The 22,883-nt window shown below is 39.8% G+C and overlaps 1 protein-coding gene across 6 annotated transcripts in view; it reads left to right on the forward strand.

Annotated features, from left to right (window-relative positions):
* LPAR1 (lysophosphatidic acid receptor 1) overlaps positions 1 to 22,883 on the forward strand; it is a 140,510-nt gene that overhangs the window by 64,921 nt on the left and 52,706 nt on the right. For 5 of the 6 annotated variants that reach the window (XM_046023480.1, XM_046023483.1, XM_046023481.1 and 2 more), the window contains exon 3: positions 17,441 to 18,188. In XM_046023480.1, coding sequence (XP_045879436.1) covers positions 17,441 to 18,188 — 748 coding nt within the window. Of the gene's footprint in view, positions 1 to 11,762; positions 11,925 to 17,440; positions 18,189 to 22,883 lie in introns of all 6 variants that reach the window. The other variant, XM_046023485.1, reaches the window with a different exon arrangement.

The following is a 22,883-nucleotide window of genomic DNA, read 5'->3' on the forward strand; positions in this document are numbered from 1 at the left end:
CTAAAATGTAAATAGTTGGAATTTGAAATATATTTCCAGTGCCACACAGTGAAGACATGGTGTGGTCTGGCTTCATCTAACGTGGAATTGAGAAAAAAGAGTTCCTGAGCTGAGATTTCCTGAGCTGAGATACAGGTGAATTTTAGATCAAATCCCATAGCTAGAGCATGTTTTAATATAGGTATCTCTTTTATTTTTATTTTTTTTAATCTCTAAAATTCAAGTAATATACACTGTGCTCCTAAGTTTAAATGGCAAAATATCTGTGAAGTCCTTTATCTGTTTAAGTGGCAAAATATCTGTTAGGTACACTATCAGCCCCTTAGTTAGATACGGGACCTATATTATTTCCTTCCATTCCCCCCCGTAATTATTCTGAGAATTCTTTACAGGGAGAAGGTGGTTACCTCTACAAATGGTCTGTGTATATGATGTGCTTAGGTAGTGTGCCTGAGATCCATCAGAGGAAAGCCAAGTTAGATAAACAGTACAGAAAACTCCAGCGTATTGCCAGGAACAAATGCATGCATAGATAAACACTTAGATTTCCGACTTACTCTGTCTTGAGCCACATTTCTCTTAGAGGTTAAAACTTGTTCTTATATTGCAATTTAAATTCATCTCTGTTCTCTTCTGTGTTTATAAGCTCAGATAAAGCTTGAGAGGATATTTTATTTCAGAATATGAGGGCACATTTTCTTCCCCCTTCCAAACCAACTTACATAAAATAAAGGTGGGGGAAGAGGGATAGGGAGGTAATTACCTCACGTGACAAAGGTCATGTGATTTTTAAAAAAAAGATTATTTATTTATTTATTTATTTATTTGACACAGAGAGAGAGATCACAAGCAGGCAGAGAGGCAGGCAGAGAGAGAGGGGGAAGCTGGCTCCCCGCTGAGCAGAGAGCCTGATGTGGGGCTCCATCCCAGGACCCTGAGATGATGACCCGAGCCGAAGGCAGAGGCTTAACCCACTGAGCCACCCAGGCGCCCAGGATCATGTGATTTTTTAAAAAAAGATTTTATCTATTTCTTTTCTTTCTTTCTTTCTTTTTTCTTTTCTTTTTTTTTTAAAAGATTTTATTTATTCACCTGATAGAGAGAGAGGTCACAAGTAGGCAGAGAGGCAGGCAGAGAGAGAGGAGGAAGCAGGCTCCCTGCAGAGCAGAGAGCCCGATGCGGGGCTCGATCCCAGGACCCCGAGATCATGACCTGAGCCGAAGGCAGCGGCCCAATCCACTGAGCCACCCAGGTGCCCCTCTTTTTTTTTTTTTTTTAAGATCTTATTCATTTATTTGCCAGAGAGGGAGAGAGTGAGAAAGAGAGAGAGCAAAAACAGGGGGAGCAGCAGGCAGAGGGAGAAGCAGGCTCCCTGTTGAATAGGGAACCTAATGCAGGACTCAATGCCGGGACCCCAGGATCTTGACATGAGCTTAAGGCAGACACTTAACCAGCTGAGCCACCCAGGCATCCCTATTTATTTATTTTCTTTAAGTAAACTCCGCATGCAGTGTGGGCTTATATTCACAATCTAAGAGTTGCACGCCACAGGAACTGAACCAGCTGGGAGCCCTGAGGCCACGTGATTTTACTTAGAATGGGTCTAGGCAGTGGTGATTAGGAAATGTTTAACAATTATACCCATTTTAGTAAGTTTTGAACTTTAATTCTATTATAGTTAACCTATAGTGTTATATTAGTTTTAGGTGTATATAATATAGTGTACAATAGTGTACACTATAGTGTCCAGTATAGTGATTCAACAGTTGTGTCCATTACTCAGTGCTCGTCTTGACAAGTACACTCCTTCATCCCCATCATCCATTTCCCCCATCCCCACCCGCCTCCCCTCTGGTGACCATCAGTTTGTTCTCTATAGTTAAGAGTCTGTTTCTTGGTGTGTGTGTGTATGTCTCTCTCTTTTTTTCTTTTGCTCATTTGTTTCTTAAATTCCACATATGAATGAAATCATACGGAATTTCTTTCTCTGAATTATTTCGCTTAGCATAATACCCTCTGAGTCCGTCCACGTTGTTGCACATGACAAGATTTCATTCCTTTTAATGGCCAAGTAATATTCCACACACATCACATCTTCTTTATCCATTCATCTATATGAGAGCACATTTTGACTTTTCTATTCATATAATGAAGATATCTGGGTACAAAGACCTTTCGTGTTTGCTGCTTCTTCTTTCCAGTATTTTCTTTCTAATTAGTCTTTGATGAGTCATGGAGCTACTATAGCCTTCAAAAGGGATGTGTTTTTCTCACTCTTCCTGCCCATTCTGATGCTGTTTGCCTGGTTTCCTTTTCGCATGCCTAGCTTCTCCAACTATTTTTCTTTGAACTTTCACTGCAGCTTTTCCAGAAATAGACACTAAGGTTGGGGCTGGGCCCTACTGTGTTTCCCAGTGGAGGAGAGCATAATCACAGAGTCCAGATTTCTGTCTTTGGAGAACCGTACCTTGCTATAAGAAGACTATCATTTAAAGAATCAGCATCCATCCCCTGTCTGTGATGATATGGCTCTTTCATAATTGCACAGCATCCCTTAAGAACTGCCCTTCAGTTAAACTTATCCCACTTAAACTTACCCCACTTCATAAACGGTTATCCTAGGCAGGCACAGGCTGGGAAGGAAGTGTATTGTTACCTTCACCTTAGCGTCCGACAAAAAGTTTGTGAAAGAGTGATGGAATAGATTGAGTTCTTGAAAGGTTAAGTTGGAAGTAAAGTGACTTTTCATGATTCAGACCCACTTTGGAAGCAAGAACCTCCAGTCTCAGAGAAAGGAGGGATAGGACATGGTTGAACTAGGTAGCTTCCTGATGTCTCAGTATTTGCACTTAGATGAACCCCCACCAGCCAGCGTAGGTAAGTTTTGGAGGCTTAATTGAGACCTGGAAAGAAGATCTGTTCATTCAGAATCAGCTTTGAGCCCCAACTCTAAGGGCTTTGCACACTCCGAAACTCTGTCTAGCATGACCTTAATTGTAGTCAATCAGGTCACCGAAGAAATCTGGCAAAAACAGTGGAGGGGAGGATCCAGAAGAACCCCAGCCCTATGGCTTGTGTTCTGGGCTTATCTCTGACGTGCTGGATTGAGTGGGTGACCAGTGGGGACTCAGGAATCAGCAATCATGGTCAGGCAAGGATCCTCCTACCTCTGTGAGACCCATCAAGGTGGAGACTCAGCTGCTCATCGGCCATTGTCTCATTCAGGATGAGCTTGGAAAACTAGGATGATACTGAACTTGCAGATGGGAATTCAGTTCCGTGATAGTGGAGCAAGGAAAGGTTGAAGAAACAAGGAGGCCCAATGGGGAATCTATGAGGATTGTGGTTATAGTTACACCATGATGTTGAGCTTTTTCAGATGATGTATCAGGAATATACACTTATTCTTAGAACTTTTGTGCATATTTTCCTTAAAATCATTAAAAAACCAATAAAGTAGTGAATGCTGCTGCTTTTGGATGCACGTTTTATTGCCTTCTGTATTACAGAAAAAGAAAGCAGATGCGCTCTGTAGGAATAAAAGTACATTAAGTGTAGGTGGTAGAATACAAAGACTTACATGGCTAAATAATCTTATTTTTAAAAATGGAGCACCTGAAACTAATTTATCAGTTATATCTCAATAATAAAAGAAACCACTGTTAGTTGAGAAAATTACCCAGACAAGCAATGTGTAAGTACGTGAAAAGTATTAAGCACCTAAGAATGATAATAAAATAGATGTAAGAGCTCTTTCAGATTCCTTATCAAACTTTCATAGACCTCCGAGAAGACTTGTATAGGTCTGTGTCAGTAGATTGTAAGACTCATTGATTTGATGTCAGTTCCCTGCAAATGCATTTTGTAGATTGAATGGGATCACAATAAAATCTTAAAATTTTTTGGAAACCTCACGAGTTAGTTCTAACACTTGTATAAAAATGAAAAAGGTCTTGGGCACCTGGGTGGCTCAGTGGGTTAAAGCCTCTGCCTTCGGCTCGGGTCCTGGGATCAAGCCCCGCATCGGGCTGTCTGCTTAGTGGGGAGCCTGCTTCCTCCTCTCTCTCTCTGCCTACTTGTGGTCTCTGTCTGCGAAATAAATAAACAAAATTTTTTAAAAAATGAAAAAAATAAAATTAAAAAGGTCAAAAAAACTGATAAAATCTTAAAAACGAGATGGGGAAAAGTGCTTTTCCAGATACCGGAATTTATAATAAAGTTAAAATGAGTAAGGCAGTGAGGTATTTGTGTGGGGATAGATAAAGCATCAGGAGAAATAGACACCAGTCCACACCCATATCGCTGTAAAGAGAAAAAACAAATTGGAACAAGATAATAAGGAAACATTCTACTGTTAGACTATGAAAAAGAGGGGCTAATGGAAAATAATTTTTCATTTTCTTCATGGATGAATGACATGTTGTTTTCGTCTGTGAGTTCAAGAACGTTGTGTTTGGAGGTGGTCATTGATTTATGAATGTCAAGCTTTCTGGGTTACTGAATTCAGAAGTTTCCAGAGAAGGGATCTCACAGAGACTGAGTAATAAGTACTCCATCTTTCAAAGTGGGTGGTGTTTTTCTCTCCATTTTTGCAGTTGAGGAAACGGAGTACTGAGAGGGGAGTGTTATATAATTGGCATTTCAACTCAGGTTTCGCTGAGTCTAAGACCTAAGCTCCCCGCTGCTATAAATCTGTGGTGGCGCCTCCCATTCCCCTTGCTGTCTCCCAGGAAATGGGAAATTGGAAGTGAAGTATCATCCCATATCCAGGTGTTTATTCTTTAATCACACTGTTGGGCTTGCTGCTACCCTTCCCTCTCCTTTCCGCGCCCTCTTTAATTGACAATGTAACCCATTTGCTGTGACTCCAACCCCATTAGCTGTGCAGTGGTTTTTTTTAAGATTTTATTTATTTATTTGAAAGAGAATGAGAGAAAGAGCAGGAGAGTGGGGGAGGGGCGGAGGGAAAAATCAGACTCCTCATTGAGCAGGGAGCCTGATGCAGGACTCCATCCAGGGACTCCAGGATTATTATTATTTTTTTTTTTTTTAAGATTTTATTTATTTATTTGACAGATAGAGATCACAAGTAGGGAGAGAGGCAGGCAGAGAGAGGTGGAGGAAGCAGGCTCCCTGCCAAGCAGAGAGCCCGATGCGGGGCTCGATCCCAGGACCCTGGGATCATGACCTGAGTGAAAGGCAGAGGCTTTAACCCACTGAGCCACCCAGGCGCCCCGGACTCCAGGATTATTACCAGAGGCAGTCAACCAACTGAGCTAGCCAGGCACCCCTGTGTGGTTTTTGTTGTTGTTGTTGTTGCTGTTGTTTTTAATATGTTAAGCCTACAGAAAAGTGTAGAGACTGTTAAAATAGATAGATCTGTTACCCAGCCTTGTAAAATTTGAACATTCTGGTGTAATCCCTTCAAAATCTTTGGGTCTTGAATAAATGAAACAAATAATTACAGATAAAGTTGAAACCCCTTGTAGTCTTTGTTAGTTTAATTAACCTCCCTCTTGGCTCACGTCCGACATGGAGATTTGTCCTCTCCCTGTGTGTGTTGGTGGATATATATACATACGTGGGAAAACATAAATGATATTTAGTATTTCTGCAAGAAATGCTTCCCAAGAATGGTGTGGTGCACCCACTGCTTTGGTCATCAGCATACATAAAGCTTTCTTTGTTCATTCTGACTGCTCCATAGCATACCTTTCTGTCCAGATTGTAACTTACCCGTTCTCCACTTGACGGATATTTATGTTCCTTCTGATATTTCAATGTGTTTATTTTATTTATCTGTCTAAGAGATTGAAAGAAGACAGGAAGAGAGGGAACACAAGCTGGGGGAGAGGGAGAAGCAGGCTTCCCGTTGAGCAGAGAGCCTGATGTGGGGTTCGATCCTGGAACCCTGAGATTATGACCTGAGCTGAAGGCAGAGGCTTAACCCACTGAGCCACCCAGGCGCCCTGATATTTCAATGTTAAAGAAGAGAGTAACAATGAAAAGTCTTGCGCATGCCTCTTGAGGCACATGTGTGAGTTTTTTCTAGGATTAGAATCTCTCAGTCACGTGTAGGAACATGTCCAACTTGAGTGGCTCTTGCCAAACTTTTTCAAAGCAGTTGTACTAAATTTTACTCCCACTGACAACTCTTGATGTTTTCACACGTTAATTTTTGCCAGCCTAATGGACCTAAGTTGCATCTGACTGCACTTTGTATTTAACTTTCTCTGATTCCTTGAAGACTGATTACCTTTTCATGTGATTATTGGCCATTAAGGTTTCCTCTTCTGTGAATTAACTCTCCTTAGATCTGCCTGTTCTATTATTGGATTGTTTGCTTTTTACATTTCACCATAAGTCTTTTTTGTGCACATTGCCAGAATTTCTTCTGGTCTTCGGCTTTTCTTTTCGCTAATTATAAGTTCTTTGCAGCATAGAAGTCTCGGGTTTCTAATTAGTCGTATTTTGTCAACGTTTTGGCCTTGTTTGGAAAAATCTGTTTATGGGTTATAAACATATGTCTTAGTTTCTTCTAAAAGTTTTAGAGATTTATTATTCACACGTGTCTTTATATTACCTGAAATTGATTTCTGTGTATGTGGCATAATCAATTTATTTTATTTTTTCATATAGAGGAACAGTTACACCATTTTCTCCATTGAGAAAGCATGTCTCTTGCGAAAATTCTGGCTCACTGTTCCATTGGGCCATTTATGATTTTCTGTGACAATGTCTTTACTACTATGACTTTAAAAATGTGGTGCATCCTATAGGACAACTTGTCTTCCAAGTTACCTGGGTATTCTGATTCTTGTATACCTCCGTATCAATCTTCAGGGAAACTGTCAAGCACCATGATGAACCCTTTGTGATTTTTCGTTTTATTGCACTAAATTAATATATTAATAGTGGGAATATTGACATCTTAAAATCTTTCTCTAGCCCTAAAATATTTTCTCTGTTTAGGTTTACTTGTAAGTTTTGAATACTTAGACTTATTCTTAGGTACAGTAGAGATTTTGTTCTTGTAAAATAATGAAAAAAAATACTTTTCTGGTGTTTGTAGGAACACAGCTGATTCATGTGACTTGATGTTTAATCTAACAAATTGGCTAAGTCCTATTCATACAGTCATCTTTGTATTTTCTATGTAACTGATTATCTCATTTGTGAAAAACAGTAAGTTTTTCTTTTCCAATTCTTTTTGTTTTTTGTTCTTACTGTTTGGCTATGACCACCAATACATGCTAAAAAAGCATTTGGTAATTTGTTTCATTTCTGTTTTTAAAGGGAATACTTCCATCAACAGCGACAATTGCCATGGATCTTTTATCAAGCTAAAGAAGCTCCCTGCCATATTATCATGAAAGGGCACTACAGTTTGCCAAATATATTCTTCTCATGTCTGTTGAGATAATCATTGGCTTTTTTTCTTTCCTTGAATTTGTGTGGTGAATTGTATTATTAGATACTTAAATGTTAGATCATCTTTGCATTCTGGATTAAACCCTATTTATTCTTGAATGATAAAGTTATATTTGTATATTATATATAATTATATGTATGTTCTAATATCACTATAATATATAAATATATAAATGTCTAATATACATTAGGAATATATAATGTATTTAGGAGCTCTTATTTATATTCCTAAAAAATATTGACTAATAATTTCTTTTGCTCTTAATTTCCTTGTTTGTTCTTGTAATGTAGTTATGGTGGCTTCATACAAAGATAGCCAAATAAACTTTGAAAATATAAAACCAAAACAGGAAGGGTGCCTGGGTGGCTTAGTCAGTTAAGCATCAGCTCTGGGTTTCAGCTCAGGTCATGATCTTGGGGTCATGAGATGGAACCCCATATTGGGCTCCACAGTCAGTGTGGAGTCTGCTTGGGACTATCTCTCCTCTTCCCTTCCCTCCCCCCGCTTGTGTGCTCTCTTTCTCTCTCTCTAAAATAAATAAATCTTAAAAACAAAAGCAGTAGTATCAAGTAATTTTAGGTAGGTTTAAAAACAAATGGAAGTAGAATGCTGAACGGCAGTAACACACAGGATGGGAGCAGAGGCGTTGGAAGGAAAGCCTGCATCAGGAAGGAGATCACCTTTAGACTGGGTGCTAAATCTGCATAAATCTGCAGGCTAAATCTGATATTCTAATAATCTTTAATCTGCTATGCTTGGGGCTAATCCTGCTGTGGACTGTTCTGCTGGTTCTCACATGCAGTATTCCTCGTGTGCCTTTATTCTTTTGGTGATGAGTTTGTCTTTGGTGTGGCTGCCCTCAGGTCTGGCCCTCTGGAGAGGTTCACTGCTTGCTAGTGCCAGGCAAGTGTGCAGCAGGAGGAAGGGGGTGGGGAGATCACACACCCAGGACCATGGTTTGGTCATTCTCCTGTGACTTCACAAGACTTGGCAGGTAGTTGAACTTCAGATCACAACTATATGTGATTTATAGGCTTGGGGTCATGCTCAGAAGGGAGACTTTTTATTTATTTCCTAGTCTGGAGCCTAAGTGAGACAGACTTCCTTGTTTTCCCCCATGCAAGTGGGTAAATTACACGGGTGCACGCGCGCGCGCGCACGCACACACACACACACACACACACACACACACACACACACCCTGCACTCTTCACTGATAAGGGATCTTCAAGCCTTCTAGCTTAGTGATTGTTCTTAGTTTTAGCTCACTGCCTCCATCAAGGCTCAGGGCTCCTTTTTCCCCCAGTAATATTTAATGCCCTGTCTCTGTAATCTGACAGTGTGCTGCTGGGGCTGCCTGTCACCTTGGCTTGTGCTTCCCTTTTAACTAAATAATGAATTGAAAAGAGTACTATACTTTCTCCATAACATCTGAATCCTTTTAGTGATTTTTAAAAAAAAATTCCTTCCTCTTAGGACCAGCTCAGCATTTTCTTATTGGAAATTTGATGAGTATAATGTCCCCCACTTTATCTCTGCTCCTTGCAAGGGGCTGTAACAGATACAGAGTATTTTTACTGGTGTGCACTTTGCTTTCAAAGGTTTCTCTTCACATAGGTACATCTCTTTTCATATACATTGTTACTTTATAAGAAATAGCATTTTATGTACCTTTTCAGGTAAACTTTCAAATCTTATAGTTGGCCTATTCTCTACCTTTGGTAATAATTCTAGCTTTCAGGAGTGCAGGGGTGATTCAGTCAGTTAAGCATCTGGCTCATGATTTAGGCTCAGGTCACGATCTCAGGGTCATGAGATCACCAGCCACGTAGGGCTCTGCTCTGAATGTGGAACCTGCTTAAGATTCTCTCCCTCCCCATCTGCACCCTCCCCCCACCAAATTATAGCTTTCAAACATTTTTGTTTCTGTCAGCATTGTTTTGTGGCCCATTTTCTAGTTCTAGTGGCAGATCTTTTCACTTTTTGGTTTCTAAGTTGAGGCTCTAAATGGGGTGAGAATTATTTTTCTTCATAAAGATGGCATTTAATTCTTTGCTCTTTTCTGATTCTTCCTCTCTCTCTCTCTCTCTCTTTTTCTTTTTTTGGAAGGGGGAAGAAATGCGTAGAAGGCCTGATTATTTTAGATTGAGGAACTTGAATTCAGGGGCTTTAGCATTCATACCTTGCTTTGTAAATAAGAGAATCAGCAATCTGGGCAGTTATGGGGCTTACTGAAGACGAGTTAGTTCTCCCCAGCATCAGAATCAGGGAGAAGCATTCACTCCATTGTTTTACGTTAGCAGAAATGGGAAACTAAGCTTGATGTATATCTTACGACTGGCCCTTTATCCAGTGTAGAGTGAAATCTCCCTTTTAGAATGTCAGTTGCATGCACACTTTTTATCTAAATAGTTACTAAATCACAAAGGGTTAATTACCAGTCTGAGAGCTTGTGCCAAGTGTTCTCTTTTCCACCTGGCTACAGGTAGAAATGACTACATTATTGTCTTCCAGGAGATTAAAAAAATCACATTGTGTGGACTGTGAGGGGACCTGCGGCAGGCACCAGGGGTATCATTTTGGTATCCCGGTAAGCCATAGTGCCGTGTAGTGCCCTACCCCTACCTGGCATTCTGTAGATGTCTGTGAGTGTGCGGACAAGTCAGTGAGGTGCGTAGTGAAGATGAACAGTGTATATGGCTCCTTAGTGTTCAGGCTTGGTGGAATTGTTATGACTTCTTTTGAGATCACATGATAGGGTGAGGTAAACGTCTCAGATTGGGAACATCTGCTCTGGAGGGCAGCCAAGAGGCCTCCCTCCACCCCATCAGCCTGAGATGTAATTGGTGGATGTGAAAAGGGCATGAATGGGGACTTCTCTTTTTAGCATCAAGGACAATATTTTCAGAATAAAATAATCCTGTTTTATTTACATCTTTGTTCCTTAGGCAATGCAGAATTCTGCAACTTCTCTGATTATAGAGAAATATCTAACTGTAGTGATTTGGCTTTAGCACAACAAACTTTTTACAAGTGTTAAGTTCCATCTGGTCATATTTTTGTTTTCCCTAGATTTTTTATGATCAATATGATAATTATTCAATGAGGCAGTTTTTAAACGTTTTTGAAAATTACCGTTATGACTGAAATAGCACGTCTTGATTCTTGAGAAAGAAGAGAAAATGAACATTTACATACTTCTCCCTCATTTCAATGCATTGTAGTCCAGGCTCTACTTGATAAAGTGATTCTAATTCCAGATTAAGTTATTTTTATAAGTACATTGTCAAGGATTATTTTTGGTATTTGCTTTAAGTTTTAGAGCCCCATGAAGAGCAGTGACGTAGACGCCTGTGCTCCGGGGTTTTCGATGCTTGCTGCCGCTGCCTTTGCTCTGTTGTGGTTTTTAGGAAGGAAATGTAGATGATGTTCTTTGTGACCTGCCACATTTCTGAAACTGTTGTATATTATCCTCGTGTGGGAACGTCAGTATAGTTGGTTGTGGAATGTATGGACCTCATTTTCTCTATTTAGTGGAGATTTGGATTGCTTGTGTTCTGTCCTTTGGAATTCTTCTGCCGTAGTAGCTTGGCAATACCCTGTTTTGTCTCTCTCTCTAGATATTTGATTTGTTGGCTTTTTGTTTATTGTGTGTGTGTGTGCGTGTTTTTTATATACCTAAAGAATTTTTATCTTTACACTCGAGATTGCAAAATCTAACCAAGCTATATCTAAATTCTGGTTGCTTTTAATTAACTCTGTTTTGTAATTTATACAAATGCAAACCAGTAATCTGAGGTCTTTCTTTTTAAACAGCAACTTATGTTTCAAGCTACGTTACTCAGCTTTGTCCTGATCTTTCTTGGATTCCTAGTAACTAGATGTTTCCCTCTATATGCCTCCTTTCCTTTGATTCTTGTCATCTCTGACTTTCTCTGAGTGCTGAGTGAATTTCTTCAATATGTCTTCAACTTGCCATTTCAAGTTTTCTGGAATTTTTCAACTTTGTTTCATTGTTTGAATTGCTGTTTTTAATTCAGAAGTTGTTTTTCATCTTTGGTGGGCACAATAGTGGTTTTCAAAGATGTCCATGACTTAACCTCTGGAACCTGTAAATATTCTACTTTACTGGACAAGATGTGATTCAGTTAAGGATTTTGACATGGAAAGATGATCCTGGGTTATCAGGCTAGTCTGATCCTGGGTTATCAGGCTAGTCTAAGTGTAAGCAAAAGGGTCCCTAAATGTGGAAAGGGGGAGTGGATGGGAAGGGTAGGTGTTAGAATGATACAGTATGAGGAAGACTTGATTGGCTGTTGCTGACTTTCAGGGAAGGTGGCCAAGAACCAAAGGATATGGACAGTCTCTAGAAATTGGAAAAGACAAGAAAAAGTCACTGTGCAACCTTTGGAAGGGAACACAGCTCTGCTAACAGGTTGATTTTCACCCAGTGACAGACCCACTTCGGACTTCTGACCTCCAGGAGTACAAAGTAATACATTTTTATTTAAGCTGTGTAGTGATTTGTTACAGTAGCAGTAGGAAACTGCAATCTCCATGTAGTTTTTACTGGTTTTTTGTTTTGTTTTTTTGTGTGTTCACCATGGCTTGTTCTGTTTTCAGTGCTAGTACCCTAACAAAGTACTTTTGAGAATACAAATCAGAAATGTCCTATAATTTAATCTTTTTCTTTTAACCTCCCCTCCTCCCCCAATAAATCTGCTCGAAGGGGGTATTTTCTGTTCTTCAGAATGGTCCTCTCCTCTGAGGTTGCATTTTTGTCTTACTGTATTTGATTGATTTTTTTTTCTGTTTGCTGTATTGTTATAAGCATGACTGCCTGAATGTATTATAGTCCAATCATAGTTGAGTTAGATTCTCCCTGAGCTTGATTTGGGTTTCTGCCCAAGTCCCTTGGGTACTGAAGAAGTGAGAAAGCCGGTTGACTACCCCATTGGTGGTTCTGTCGGGGTCACCTTCACTTATACTGCAGGCCTCCTTTTTGTAGATGAAAAGAGAGATTTCATTCTTCTTTCAGTTCAGTCCTGTTACCCTCAATCAGCTGACATTCCCTCTTTTTCTCAGGTATATTCTATCCTTACTTTTCCATTCCAGGCACATTTTGTGCCGTCTTAATATTTAGCTTGCAATTTTTATGAAATGTAAAGTTCTTATCCAGAATTCTCTTGATACAGATAATAATAATTTAGCTCAGTTTTCTTATTTCACAGATGATAAAACTGCAGTTCAAACAGTCATGTAAGTTATGTCATTAAATGTGGTCTGGTGTTTACAAAGTTGGAACACTGTGAAATACTGTGTGCTTAGTGTTTGATTTTAAAATGTATTTGTCCAGAGAAAGTAAACGGTTATAGGGGCTAAAGGGAAGAGAGAGTTTTGTATTTCTAGTTAGAATTTATTTTTTTGTGTATTGTATGTCCTTTGCAGAAAGGAAACTTGTAAACATTTCTGGAATTTATTAATGCAACCAACATATAGTTAGCATCTCATCTAACAGTTGAATGCTGTACAACAGTGAACAAGAAAGTTAGAATTTCTGCTCTCATAGGGTTTATGGCCTATTATGAGGAAGCATTAATTGAGCAATTATTATACAGTGTGCTGAGTGTTATTGTGGGATAAATGCAGGGAACTGTAGCAGAAAATCACCTTGCCTAGATTTGGGAATATCTAGGGAAACTGACTGGTTTCCTTTCTGCATGAAGAATGAGAGCAAGGGAGCCAGGTGAAAACTGGGGGATGATTGTTCTAGGCCAGTGGGAGTCAAAGTGTGGTCTCTGGACCAGCAGCATCAGTATCACCTGGGGACCAACTTTCTATCTGACGAATCAGTAATTTTCAGGATCTGGCCAGAAATCCATGTTTTAGAAACCCTCCAAGTGATCTTGATAGAGAAAACCACTGTTCTGAGAAGCAGAGATGAGGGAGAGCACATCACATTACCTAGAGCTAAAGAAGAGGGCTGGAAGTCATTAACAGTTTGAGTTGAGCCTGGAGGTCAAGTGAGGACTGATAAGGTGGTTGAAGAGTTTTTGGCTTTTATCCTCAGTGCGCTTGTAAGCCATTGAAGTGTTTTCAGTAGGAGAATAGCTTGGTCATCTGGAGGCTGGTTCAGAAGGATCACTAGAGGAGATTGGCACTGGGTAGAAAGAACACTTAGGAAACCACTGTGGTAATAGGGCTGCTGGTGGTAATAGTAGTAGTAGTAGTAGTAGTAGTAGTAGTAGTAGTAATGTAGTAATGTAGTAATAATGCTTAGGAAAACCACCATAGTGATAAGTAATAGTATTACTACCACTGTAATGATAATAATTCCATGAGGATGGAATAAAGTAGATGGGTTGAGTAGATGCTTAGCAAGGAGAATATATAGGATTTGGTTATTAAGTGATGAGGATCGGGGGAGAAGAAGGAATTCCCAAGTTTATGCCTCAGGCCACTGAAGAGATAGTAGTTCTCTAGCCTCTGGAATAGAGAAAATGGAAGGAGCAAGTTGGGAATCATGAGGAAGATTATTCCTTTGAGTTTGGTTTTGAGCACGGAGACAGAGTGCTGAGTACCCTATGGGGTAGTTAATCTGAGATACCAATAGACAATTTGATATTTGCCTAGAACTTAGGAAAAAGTATGGGCTAAATACATAGATATGAGAAATTGGGGATATATAAAATAATTAAAATCTTGGGAGGACATATTAGAAAACGCAGTGAAAATGTGTTGGCTGAGTATATTAACTAGTGTAGAAGTATCAGTATTATGTAGAGCATGGGACCCCTCAGAAATGACTGAGAAGGACAAGCCATAGAGAAAAATCAAAAGCCAGGAGAGTATGATGTCATGAAAGCCAAAGAGAGAATTTTCTGAAAAGGGCTTCTCAGTCACATATCTAATGCTCTGAAGACAAGATTGGTGTTACTTTGGGAAGTTATATGGAAGTAAAGGATTTGATGGAGGGATTGGGGCAGAAGCACCCTACTGTAGTTAATGGAAATACAGTGAGAGAGAAAGCAATTGGCTGTGAAGGAGAAAAATGACCAAAGCCGGAAGGTGAAGGGAGGTCACGAAAGACTTTCTTTTTCCTTTTAAAAGACTGCGGAAACTCAACTTCCTTGAACATAGCCGGGAAAGATTCAGGGGAGGGGAGAGCGAGAGGAGGAGGCATGAATTGGAATTGAAGGTAAAAGGAGGAGAGAGGAAACAATTTCTAGAACAAGGTTCCTGAAATAGTAGGAGTTCACAACACTTGACCCCTCCATTGTAACAGAAGAGGAAGAAAGGATGGATTCTTGAATAGGTGATTTTGTTTTTCATCAAAGAGAACAGTAGGTAAGCTTAAATTAGCCACTGTGGAGAAGAGGGAGAATGACGGGAAAATCAAACCCCTTGTGCTCCTGAAGCCTCCATTGAGGTTAGATGTCATGAATTTAGATCAGAAGCAATTGGCCAGATATGTCAATTTTCTTGAACATTTCTCAGAAGCCTTGGTGTAGATGTGGAAGTGACATCCAGTTGCATTCAGCCAAGAGACTGGTTATTCCAAGAGACTGGTCATGGAAGGGCAGTGAGGCAAGTAGGCTAAAGGAGAAAGGTCTCTTCTTCCTTACCTGAAGTTACAAAATTCAAGGTCTGAAAACTGAAGACTTTTTCATAATTCACTTAGTGGCAAAACTTCAGAATGAATTTATGTGAGGCTATTTATAACTTTTATTTATCAAATTTAATGTATATGTTAATATATTTTGCTGTAGAAAATAATGTGTATGATTATGGAATGAGGCTCTAAATTTTGTTGGGGATATTTTATCATCTAAGGATTATCTACTGTGTAACTCTTCTTAAAACCAGAAAAAAACACTGAGTTTTGAAGGATCTGACCTCAGAATCTTCAAGGAGAGAATGTATTTCTGTCTTAGCAATAAAGAGGTTGAAATGTATACTATGAAATCTAAGCTGTATAGGGAAAAGGAGAAGATAGGGAGAGTAAACAGTGGGGAAAGGTAGGATGCTTAAGGAAATAGATGACTTCAAAGAATATGTATTGGGGATCAAATGAGAAAATTGATTGGAAGAATGGCAGGTGTGGTGAATAATTAAAGTGTATAATCTATTTCCAAAGGGAGATAGTTCTGAGTGGTTACAAAGTTCAGGGTGTGACCATGGGAGTGGGCAGCTGAGTTATAATGAAATAGAAGGTCATTAGGGATGGGGTCAAGAAACTGAGAGGCAAGAAAAATAGATGAAATAGCCAGAGGACTGGCAAGATTTGGGGTAGAGTGGGACATGACAAACCAGGTTCTCAGATCTCCAATGAATGAGACTTTTGGGAAAGTAAATAAGATTACCAGGGTGTGTAAGACAAGGTCTTCACCCTTTACTTGGGCCATGATCTCCTTAAGAAACAGACAGCTGACAAATAATGATACACATGTTAAGGGTAATGATAGAAACATGATCTAAAAGGTTTTAAAGTCTAAATGAGGAGAGACTAAATGTCTGGACAAGTCAGAATAGTAACCATTTAATAAGCATTTCACACTCTTTTGTAATGTTCGGTGTTTATTAAAATTTATGCACACCCTATGGATATTCAGTATAACATTGGATCAAAAATAGTGGTTGAAACTGTCATATTTGGGGTGCCTGGGTGGCTCAGTAGGCTAAAGCCTCTGCCTTCAGCTCAGGTCATGATCCCAGGGTCCTGGGATCGAGCCCCGCATCTGGGTCTCTGCTCAGGAGGGAGCCTACTTCCCTTCCTCTCTCTCTCTCTGCCTCCTACTTGTGATTTCTGTCTGTCAAATAAATAAATAAAAATATTAAACAAACAAACAAACAAAAAACTGTCATATTTGCTAAGTCATTGGTTAAACATAAAAGATAAAAAGTTAGGACGTGAGCTGTCTTTAAATAATTTCTGATTCTAGGAATCTCAGGCAAACTCAAGGCTTCAGGAAAATCACTTATTCTACTTGCTGTGTAATTTTCACATTTCTATTTTATGTTACTATTTATTTTCTAATTTTATTTTAATAGTTTTATTGACTACCTATATTATGTTATAAACTTGCTCAGTCCCTTTAGGATTCAAGTGAGTATAATTAATAAATGAGTATATTCTAATTGCTGAAAAATAAGAACACATAATAAAACATCCTTACTTCACATTTTGGAAAAACCTGAAGTTCACTTCACTTTTTGTAGAGCAGCGTCAAAGTGTCAACTACATTTTGGATTACATTGGAGGTTACATTAGGTAACATATTTTTTATGTCCTCCAAAGAGAAAAAAGTTCTCCAACGTCATAGATAGGTTGACAAATGCTATTCTGGGGATCAGGAGTCATGGGAGTAGACAGTGTTGACCACAGGAATGTCGAACAGCAAATGCTGGCTTTGGGCAGAGCAGCTTTGATGCATGGTGACCTCTCTGAAATGTTGGTACTGATGGTCCTTGCGGGGACTTGCATTACAAAGTGTTTGTCACAGATCGAACATACTATGTGAGAACAGAAATGCAGAATAATGGAGCAATAATACCCTATCTATAAACCAACTATGTTTACAGATTCCCTAAATAACAGGTCAATGTAGGTTTTACGACGGTAAATACTCCAGTTGCAATCTCTGCACAATTTTCATCTGTCTCATGTATTTTAAGCAAGATTTCTGGGTCATGTGGCTTTTCTAGTAGACTTCAATGACCTGCAACCACTAAGCACAGACCTTGTCATTTATTTAATTCCAACTGTCTTTAATCTTGAGGACAGTAAGACACTGAAGAGCCTTGGGGTTTCAACATAATAATAGAATGTTATGCAGGATCAGATTTTCAGATTCTCTGCCTTTGTGTGTGTGTGTGTGTGTAGGTTTTCTTTTCTTTTCTTTTTCTTTCTTTCTTTTTTTTTTTTTTTTGCCACATTTACCATACTGTACATCTTTAAATTTGGATCTGTGGTTTCTTCTTTCTTTTTCATCTTCCTTTCTCTTTTAGTTTACAGCCATGAATGAACCACAGTGCTTCTACAATGAGTCCATTGCCTTCTTTTATAACCGGAGTGGGAAGTATCTCGCCACAGAATGGAACACGGTCAGCAAGCTGGTGATGGGACTTGGAATCACTGTCTGTATCTTCATCATGTTGGCCAACCTACTGGTCATGGTAGCAATATATGTCAACCGCCGCTTCCATTTTCCTATTTATTACCTAATGGCCAATCTGGCTGCTGCAGACTTCTTTGCTGGATTGGCTTATTTCTACCTAATGTTCAACACAGGACCCAACACTCGGAGACTGACTGTCAGCACGTGGCTCCTCCGCCAGGGTCTCATTGACACCAGCCTGACAGCATCTGTGGCCAACTTACTGGCTATTGCAATCGAAAGGCACATTACGGTTTTCCGCATGCAGCTCCACACCCGGATGAGCAACCGGCGGGTGGTGGTGGTGATTGTGGTCATCTGGACTATGGCCATTGTCATGGGCGCTATACCCAGTGTGGGCTGGAACTGCATCTGTGATATCGAAAATTGTTCCAACATGGCGCCCCTCTACAGTGACTCTTACTTAGTCTTCTGGGCCATTTTCAACTTGGTGACCTTTGTCGTCATGGTGGTTCTCTATGCGCATATCTTTGGCTATGTTCGCCAGAGGACTATGAGAATGTCTCGGCATAGTTCTGGACCCCGGCGGAATCGGGATACCATGATGAGTCTTCTGAAGACGGTGGTCATTGTGCTTGGTAAGTTTTGTCTTGACTCTTAACTTATTTTATGGAATATCATTGTTTTTGTATAAAACCATATTTATAATAGTGGTAGGCAAATGAAAATTACAAGGGGGATGAGGCACTTTATAACAAATGTCTAGGATGAAGTCAGAACACAACTCTTGCTACAGTTGTAGAATTGGTTTTAGGGAAATGTCTCAGTGATGCACTGAAGTGACACAATGTGAAAGAGGTCATTAATGAGTTTAGCTATCAAGTATTGAAAATACCAGCTTTCAGAGGGTTTCCTTATAGCCCAAATCATGTTATTTTTGCCTGTGGTCTCTTTATTACAGATTTTCAGAAAGTAAGTGCTTTTATATAATGTGAATATGCTTTCATATCTAGTTGTTTTTATGAGACTCTTTCTAAATAAGTTATCTTCCACGGTCTGTAGTTGTAATTACAAATATGGAGGTAAACACGCTAAGGTTTTGTATAGCTTTGCTGCATAAAATAGCACTCTGTGACCATCTTAATGGAAATTTATATTTTCATTAAGTTTCTGTTTTTAGTGGTAGAAAATTCATATTTCAAGGTGAAGAGGAAGATTTTATTTTCCATACACTCCGGTAACTTCTGCTTTTCACTGTTGTTTTTCTTAGATGTAAATGCATGGTAAGGATCAGGGGAATATTTATTTATTTATTTATTCATTCATTCATTCATTCATTCATTCATTCATTCATTTACTTGACAGAGAGAGAGGTCACAAGTAGGCAGAGAGGCAGGCAGAGAGAGAGGGAGAAACAGGCTCCTCACTGAGCAGAGAGCCTGATGCGGGGCTCGTTCCCAGGACTCTGAGATCATGACCTGAGCCGAAGGCAGAGGCTTAAACCACTGAGCCACCCAGGTGCCCCAAGGATCAGGGGAATATATTTATTCATTTATGTATTCAGAAAATAGTTCTGAGTACCTCATATGTTCCAGACCCTGTGCTGACTCCTGGCCATGTACCCAAGAAGACAAACACAGAACATTTTTTTTTTGAGCTTAGAGTACTTAGAGCTTAGAGTTTTAAACGTTCCCCCAGTGAGGGGTGCCTGGGTGATGTTTAAATCTGACCTTTGGTTTCAGTATGGTCATCATTTCGGAGTAGTGAGATCGAGCCCCACATTGGGCTGTGTGCTCAGTGTGGAGTCTGCTTGGGACACTCTCTCCTTCTCCCCCCCACCCCCCACACTCACCCTTTTTCTCAAATAATCTTTCTTTTTAAAAAAAGAAAAAAGAAAAGTTCACCCAGTGAGAATGTGTTTAAATAATTACCCTGTTGAATTACATTTTTTTCCACAGGCTACATTCAGATTAATGTTTGATCACAATTTGAAAATATCTTTTTAAAAATCTCGAGCGTTTCATCTTTTCCCGTGGAAATTCACTGGAAAGTTCCTGTAATGCTCGTTGCATCAGTTTGTAGAGCAGTGTTGAATGAGTATAACCTGGATTGTGTGGCTCCTCGGAAACTCTGGGACTCATATTAATCTGAGCCCCTGGAGGAGTGAGCCCTAATTATGGCTAACTAAGCTAACATTCTGGTGAATGCATCAGCCCCATCCATTTTGGTTAGGGCAAATGCATCCAGGAGTTCATACCTGAGTATCCTGCTTGTGGTCCTCTGGTAGACCTCCAAGAATTAAAAACAAAACCTTGAAATGGCTGACACAACAGAAGCCCTGTCTTAGTTTACCATGATTGCTATTTTTGTGTGAAATGAAATAACATGAGATGTTTTACTTCTGCGTTGACTGAAATAGTTGTTCATTTACTGATGTTCTGAATGTTGGTTGAAACTTTTCATATGGGTGTACTTTTTCTGTTACTATCTCGAGTGCTGCTTATAGTTCACAGAAATTCCAGTAAACAATGACTGCTGAACTTGAACTATGAACCTGCCAAGTTCTTGTTTTAATTTTGCCCTTTGTATAATGTGTAGCACCTTCTGGTGTGTAGTAAGTTTTCGTGATTCATATAAAATTAACTTCTGTGCTTCATTGGATTGTTTTACAGGTTAAATGAGAATTATTTTGAGGCTTTATGGGGCAATGGCTTCAATGTAGATCTGCCCCTGAGTGCCTCTCCCACACCACCATGCCAACCCCAAACATGAAAATAACAGGATTAATGTTGCCCTCTGAGGTTTAAACTAGTAGCCTCTGTGAAGATTGAATATGTGTAACTATCTCTGGAATGAATAACATTTTTCATAGGGGTGTGATGGAAGAAATTTTAGAACATGGAAAACTCCAATCAGGGTGATAGGTGAAGAAATTTGGTGAAGCAAGATGTGTCTGTGATTGTAATATGGGAAGGAGACACCAAATGGACTGTAGTCATTTTTAGAAAAGCAGCATTAGTGGAAGAATGGGTGGGATGAGGGGGTGGGTGGTTGGAAAGGGTAGAATAGGGAATTCCCAATCCTCAACAATCGGATGTTTGTCAAGGTGATGTCTAATACTATTTATACAGTGCATTCCTCTGAATCCTGTGTAGTCATAATGATTGGATGGAAGACATGCCTTGGTCTTATAGAAACAAATCTAGTCTGCTCAAAGCTCTTCCCACTGTAAATTCATTTATTGATCATCAGGCTTTGTGGCTGCACATTTGGTTTTTAACATCTGCCTTTTCTGCCAGATTGTCAGCTTTGTGATGGCCAGCAGGGACTGTTATGACATGTTGTCCATTTGGTCCACATTACCTGTCATGGTATCTGGCACAAAGTAGATGCTTATTAAGTAACTGATGAATGAATGAACATGGTGCAAAACCATTGAGGCTTCAGAACTGAGGAGCAGAGAGCCGTGGTGAATTCACCAAGCTAAGACCATTGTATTAAGCTGTGTGGCAGAAGACAGACCTAGGTACACTCCTATCACGTTAGGTGCCTTCCAATCAAATACAGCAGCTTAGGAAGTGACTCAGTAATATGTTTTACTTTCAGTTATTGTGGGATGATGATTACCGTTTAATTTTGTTAGAAACCTTCAGTTTCCATTTTACCATGTCAGAATGACCTCTGGGTTTCAGGCCTGTTCAGTTTCCATGATCAACAAAAGATGTGTTGGTCAACAAGGCAGACTCCCAGGAGTCAACATAAAGTAAAGACATCTTTGAGATGTATCATGGCAATACCGGTAGCAATTTTTCAGCGCAAGGTTGTATGTATGCTACTTTTGAGGACTGAGTCTTAATATTTTTTTCGTTCCCAAATACTTACGTACCATTAATCATGTGCCCAGCCCTACTCTACCTGAGGAATTAGTATTTACAAAAAAACTAAATCAGGAGCACCTGGGTGGCTCAGTGGTTAAGCCTCTGCCTTCGGCTCGGATCATGGTCTCAGGGTCCTGGGATCGAGCCCCACATCGGGCTCTCTGCTCGGCAGGCAGCCTGCTTCCCCCCTCTCTCTGCCTGCCTCTCTGCCTACTTGTGATCTCTCTCTCTCTCTCTGTCAAATGAATAAATAAATTCTTAAAAAAAAAAAAAACCAAAAGCAAATCAAACAAAAAAACAGCCCTACAGAGTATAAGTACCATTATCTATTTGTTATCTTCACCTTCCAGAGGTGAAACCTGAGGTATGGGGAGATGAGGTAACTTGCCGAGAGCCACACAGCTAGTTAAGGACAGAGGCTAGAAAACATTTCAGGCAGTCTGGTTCCAGAGCCCATGTGGGGTTTTCTTGTCTTTTGTTTTTACCTCCATGCAATCCTGCCGCTCTATAATAAAAACAACTATGAGCACAGGCTGTATTTTGTTATAAAGTTCCAACAGCTTTGTGCTATTTAATGGAAACATTGTGATCCCATTCGTTGCTGTTGATACTGCCTAGCTGTCTGTGCCTTGTTTCCTCTGATGAAGAAATCTTGAAGGGAACATTCCTTTACTTCTCTTCCTTCTGCTGAAGATGCTCACGACAGTCATTTTGTCAGTCTGTTTCCACTGCTTGGTGTTGGAGCACCAGGAAACAACTGTTGATTGTGAGGGAGTGTTTTGCTCAAGGTGTATTTCTCTTAAGGGTTCACGGTTCTAGCAAAAAGCCATGTAACCGTTCCCCAGGCTTGAATTCTCCCTACTTGACATTTTGCCAAGAATTCCTGGAGTGTGTTCCTAGTTGAATCAGAGTGGCTGTCAAGAAGTTCTTCCTTATTTGACCACAGTCTATCTTGAGTTGTAAGTCCTTGCCTTTCTTGCTGTATTCCTGTGTTGACCCTTGTGTTGGGGATAATTAGAAAAGCAAAGAAGCAGGATTTGGAAGGAGAATAATATTTACTGTATGGAGGTCTTGGCATCTTTGCCCCAGGAGAGAGTAAGGGACATAAAAAAGCAAAATAAATCCAGGTGGGGCTTATCTCTTTGGGGAACAAGGAGGAGTCATGTTTTTTTCTAGTTTGATTTGCTCTGGTTGGAAATGGTCACCACTGAAATGAAATTACTACTTATTACCTGCATACCCTGTGCCAGGGTCAATACTTGGCACCAGTCTTCATGCGCCATATATAATCTTACCAAGAAAGGTCGTATTTCGCCTGTTTTATACTGAGGGATCAGAGTTAACAGAGTTATACTGAATCTAGCAGAGGTCTTGATGCTTGTGGAGGAAATGCCATTCTGTAGGATGGGGGCAGAGAAGGAAAGCAATGGCAGGAGCAATGCTCCTTATCCCCGG

Source organism: Meles meles, chromosome 11 (assembly GCF_922984935.1).
Source record: "Meles meles chromosome 11, mMelMel3.1 paternal haplotype, whole genome shotgun sequence".
Classification (NCBI taxonomy): Eukaryota; Metazoa; Chordata; class Mammalia; order Carnivora; family Mustelidae; genus Meles; species Meles meles.